The following is a 4,638-nucleotide window of genomic DNA, read 5'->3' on the forward strand; positions in this document are numbered from 1 at the left end:
GAATAATCAGAGAAACATATAGTACTCTGTAGAGGACAATGCATAATGGTGACAATGATAATTTGGATAGAAATAAGCCTTGTTAATGGAGCTCTTGGTGAGATTACTCATACCATTTACAAACTAGGTAGTCAGCCACTAGACATGCCCATGCATGTTGTCGTATGTTTTAAGAATTATAAGGGACCGCCATGAAACCATGAGTATCTGAAATGTGTGTCAATAGTACTTGCCACTCTAAGTAGCTGAAGACAACTACTAATCACCATGTCATGGGCTATCACTATACACAAATCTCACAGGCTCACGCTACAAAAAAAAAAAGGGATATTGGTGTAGTCGACACAGAAAGCCTTACTTTTAATGCTATGTCTAGAGTGAAATCAATAGAAGGTTCTGCATTAGACCTACTTTCACCTTTGATAGATACTCCAAAATGAAAAGTAATCCATATACAATTATATAGTAAAAAGAGGAAGCTCACCTAGATCATATTACCCTTCCAACATTTTACTCAAACTTTAAAACTTAATTAAAATTATCAACAAATAATAACTATTAAAACACATTATCAAAGATATACAAGAGTATCAACGCAACCCTTGCACCCTTTAAAGATGCAAGTGCTAGTATATAGTAATTTCGTTACGAAAAAATATAGATCATATACCATATCCTATATAGGATATACCATATCTATAACAAAGTCTTACCTAGCTTTTGACATTTTTATCTAAGAGAACAAATTTGTAACTTGAACTAATCTCCATAGAAAATAATATGGAGTGGTGGAGACCGAGCGACGCTTTCTCATGAAATGCCCAAGTTAGACAAGACAATAAATTTAGTGGTGAATATTAACTCTCAAAGAGTAGACTTAAAGAAGTAACTCCAAAAGACCTAATGATTTTATCTTGTGGAGTACTTCTCTGTCTTGTGGGTGCCATCACGTGATTAAAATCTATCAGTCATTCATTCCTTCAACTTTTATTTGAACAACATGAAAAGCAAATTATAAGAACCAAACGGGAAGAAATAGTTAAAAATATAGTAAAATTCAAATTATAGTATTTTTACCGATAAAGAATAATAACGAGGGGGCCCTGTTTTAAGACGACTCTCCCATATACAAGAGGCCTTACGCTGATAATCAAATATGACATTGCCTCGAATGATAAAGAAGCAAATACTAGTGCGATAGAGATTACCAGAAGCATCAGATCTTTGGCCCAACATCATTTTGACATGTCGAATGCTTTTAATTACACCTTGCTACGTATTTCACAAGACAGGACATCTGTCCCTTATCTCGATTCTTCATGCAAAGGTGATGACCATATGTCTATCAGCTATTCATTCCATTTTAACCCCTTTAAATAGAGGCTACAAAACATTTCAGGGCTTTGCTCAAGGTCTGATAAGTGCAATACTCAACATATATCCACTTTTGAGTGACACAGGTACTGAAGTTTAAATTTCAGTTTACATTCCTGCAGATTTCTCTTTGAAATTTTGTTTCATTGGGAGGTTGGGAGACAACAATATCATGGCATTTTAATGGGGTTTCCATAGAAAATTAGGAGATTACAGAGTTTAGATTCATGACTAATATAAAAAATTTAGACATGCTTTTGGATTATACAAGCTTTAAGATCGTTGGGTTGCTAGAATTTCAAGTTTATCAGTAGACAAAGGATGATCGCTAGCTTGATTGATATAGTTAGGGTTTTGGCATACGCTGATAGTGTTCAATTGCTTGAACTGGCTACTTTGGGGTTAATTATTTTGATTGATATAGTTAGGGTTTTGGCGTACGCTGATAGTGTTATTACTTGAATTGGCTACTTTGGGGTTAATAGTATTGATTGATATAGTTAGGGTTTTGGCATACGCTGATAGTGTTCAATTGCTTGAGTTAGGGAAAATTATTTGGGCATAAGTTTTGTGTTGACTGGTATATCTCATCTTTGTCGGTGTATTTAGGCAAGCTAGCCGTAAACAACATTGTTTGATCCAAGGAAGGTCAAGTTAGTGAACAATTCAATATGGCACAGGAACAAGTGTTCAGGTTGGTATGTCCTCCCCTGAGAGAGGATGGAAGAATACCGAGAAAGTATACAGGAGATGCTCAGGGACCAAAGAAGGATATTTCACCACCACTAGAGTGGTATGGAGTTCCAGAGGGCACGGTCAGTTTAGCTATTATCATGCAGGATCCTGATGCACCTGACCCAAATGATCCCATTGTCCCATGGACTCACTGGTATGTTCTTATACTTAATGCTTTGATGGGAAATTTGGTCTTCAGGGCTTCTGCTTATTTTTTTCAATTTTAGCTCTTTTTGTAGCTAACTATTGGGCTTGGCGATTGCAGGGTGCTGATTAACATACCCCCCACCCTTAAGGGTAAGGCTTAAATTTTCTCATTATGACCTAGTATTGAACTAGTGTGACTTGCATAGTCAAATGTGTGTGTACTTATTTGGGTAGTTGTGAATATGGAAGCTTTCTAGTTTATTACCAACATATTTGGGTGATTGTATTATGGGCATTTAGCTGAACAAGCTATTACATGTTTAGTGTTGTCTAAATCCACTTTCAAAAGGATTAAACTTTTGAAATAAGTCTGGAAATGTGTATCATATTGTCAAATTTTGATTGAGTATCATTGATTAAACTTTTGTTTGATTGTCATGATCTTGTATTTCATGTACTCAAATGTGTATCATATTCTCAACTTAGCTTGAATATAATTAATTAGTTTTTTGTTTGGCTGCCATGATCTAGTATTTCACGTAGTCAGGTATATAATAGTATATGTTTAATTTCCTCCAAATGATGGCGCTGAAAATACAGTATGTTTTATGAATTGGTATTTTCTCAAATTTGGGGTTTTCAGGTCTCCCAGAAGACTTCTCTCCGAAACATTATGGGCAAGACAGTGAGTATGCAAGTATAAAAGAGGGTGTCAATGATTGGAAAGTTCCAGGCTACAGAGGACCCAATGCACCTGCTGGTGATCAGCGATATGTGATAAGCCTGTATGCACTGGATGACACTTTAAACGTTGGCAATAAGGTTGGTATTGGTATTCAAAGCCTGGAGCCATTTATTTATTTATTGATTTTTGTCTAAATTACAGTGCTGACTAGCTTTTATTAGCAGCTTCTTTAGCATCATTTACACAAACCCTCTCCCTAAGAGTAGAAGTATCCATTACAATGTATGGGCCATAATGGTTTTCTAGGAATAGCCTAAATTAGCTTGGGTCAAAATGGATTGTTGGTTGGTAACCATCTAATTCCAACTTGCTGATTGGATGAATGTCTAAAGACCAAATCGATTGATTCTTGTTTAGTATTACAGCCCGCTACCTAAGGGTACAAAAATCCATTGAAATGTATGCACCACAATGCTTTTAGAGTAACAATCTCAGTCATCGTGGGCCAAATGGCCTTGTTGATTGGATGACTGTGTTGGGTCAAATTGATTGATTCTTAATGTCCTACTACTTGGTTTAGTGAGGTTCTAGTATTGAAATGTAATCCACAATCTAAGAAAAGAGAAATGAAATTAACATTGCAGGTGACAAAGGATAAGGTGATGGAGGCAATGGATGGGCATATACTTGGAGCAGCAGAGGTAGTAGGGCACTACAGAAAAGAGAGGTTTACAACAGGCCGTGATTGTTACATGCCTTTTGGTGCTCCTGAACCCTGTGGCCCTGGCCGTCCAGATGTGATCAAATTTCCTAGGAGAGGAAATAAAACCCATCCAATTTACAAAGGTGGAGCTCCTGATCGTTTGAACAGGTAGACGTACGTACTTTGATGGGTGCTCCAAGAGCAGATGTTGTAAATTGAATAAATGGTAGAGCTGGGTGTAGTTTGTAGAAACTTTCATGTGTTTTTCGAATCCTTCATTGACTGTTCCATAATGTAATTTCAGATCAGCTTTCACCGGAGTTTATTGTATGTATCCCATATTCAATGTTATAATTTCCTCTAGTACTCACCACAGCACTTGTTTTGCTGAAGGCGTCTGAAGTCTCAAAACTTCATTTCAAAATCAGTGTTCAATATTCTCTTATAAATTGTGCAAACGATTGAAATAATCCAGACCGTCTATTTTATTTTACCCTCTCGAAATAGGCATGTTTAATGTACTTTTCCATTGCACAATTTCTTTTACTGGCCTGTTACATGCATTTTCCGTCTTCCTCCATTGCCCCTTCTTCCTCTATTGTCCGTTTATCTATTTTTATTTTTGCCGTGGTTAATAACTTAACTATTCCAATTGTTATTCCAATTGTTACTGCACTCGTGGCAATCTACTAAAAGTTTTACTGCATTCGTGGCAATTTATCAAAAGTTTTACTGCATTCGTGGCAATTTGGTCTATAATATTTTATCTTACAAATCGTAGACTAATACTAATAGTTTCTAGTGTTCAAATTCGCAGGTGCTTTTAATAATATTTGGTCTATAATATTTTATCTTACAAATCATAAACTAATACTAATAGTTTCTAGTGTTCAAATTTGTGCACATCTATTGAAATCAACTAATAATTTAAATGGCGGCCAAATAAAATTCACTTGTTTAAAATGAAAAATAAAGATAGGATAAATATTTCCTT

At 35.7% G+C, this 4,638-nt stretch overlaps 1 protein-coding gene across 2 annotated transcripts; it reads left to right on the top strand.

Moving 5' to 3' along the window:
- Window positions 1–1,207: 1,207 nt before the first annotated feature.
- Window positions 1,208–4,137, top strand: LOC149560918 (uncharacterized). 2 transcript variants are annotated; one of them, XM_089824885.1, is made up of 5 exons: window positions 1,208–1,327; window positions 1,984–2,263; window positions 2,375–2,406; window positions 2,900–3,078; window positions 3,586–4,137. In XM_089824885.1, exons 2-5 carry the CDS (start codon window positions 2,046–2,048, stop codon window positions 3,814–3,816), a joined length of 660 nt encoding a protein of 219 aa, XP_089681011.1. In that variant the 5' UTR covers window positions 1,208–1,327; window positions 1,984–2,045; the 3' UTR covers window positions 3,817–4,137. The 2 variants fall into 2 exon arrangements, with proteins under 2 accessions (XP_089681011.1, XP_089681010.1); XM_089824884.1 differs by lacking the exon at window positions 1,208–1,327 and adding an exon at window positions 1,406–1,460.
- Window positions 4,138–4,638: the final 501 nt, after the last annotated feature.

This window comes from Cupressus sempervirens, chromosome 4 (genome assembly GCF_028749045.1).
Source record: "Cupressus sempervirens isolate cs-2001-9-10 chromosome 4, ASM2874904v1, whole genome shotgun sequence".
Lineage (NCBI taxonomy): Eukaryota > Viridiplantae > Streptophyta > Pinopsida > Cupressales > Cupressaceae > Cupressus > Cupressus sempervirens.

Coding starts and splice junctions, on each gene's coding strand:
- LOC149560918 (XM_089824885.1), top strand. CDS start 2,046: ATGGCACAGGAACAAGTGTTCAGGTTGGTATGTCCTCCCCTGAGAGAG. Junction 2,264..2,374: donor ATTGTCCCATGGACTCACTG/GTATGTTCTTAT, acceptor TGGCGATTGCAG/GGTGCTGATTAACATACCCC. Junction 2,407..2,899: donor CATACCCCCCACCCTTAAGG/GTAAGGCTTAAA, acceptor TGGGGTTTTCAG/GTCTCCCAGAAGACTTCTCT.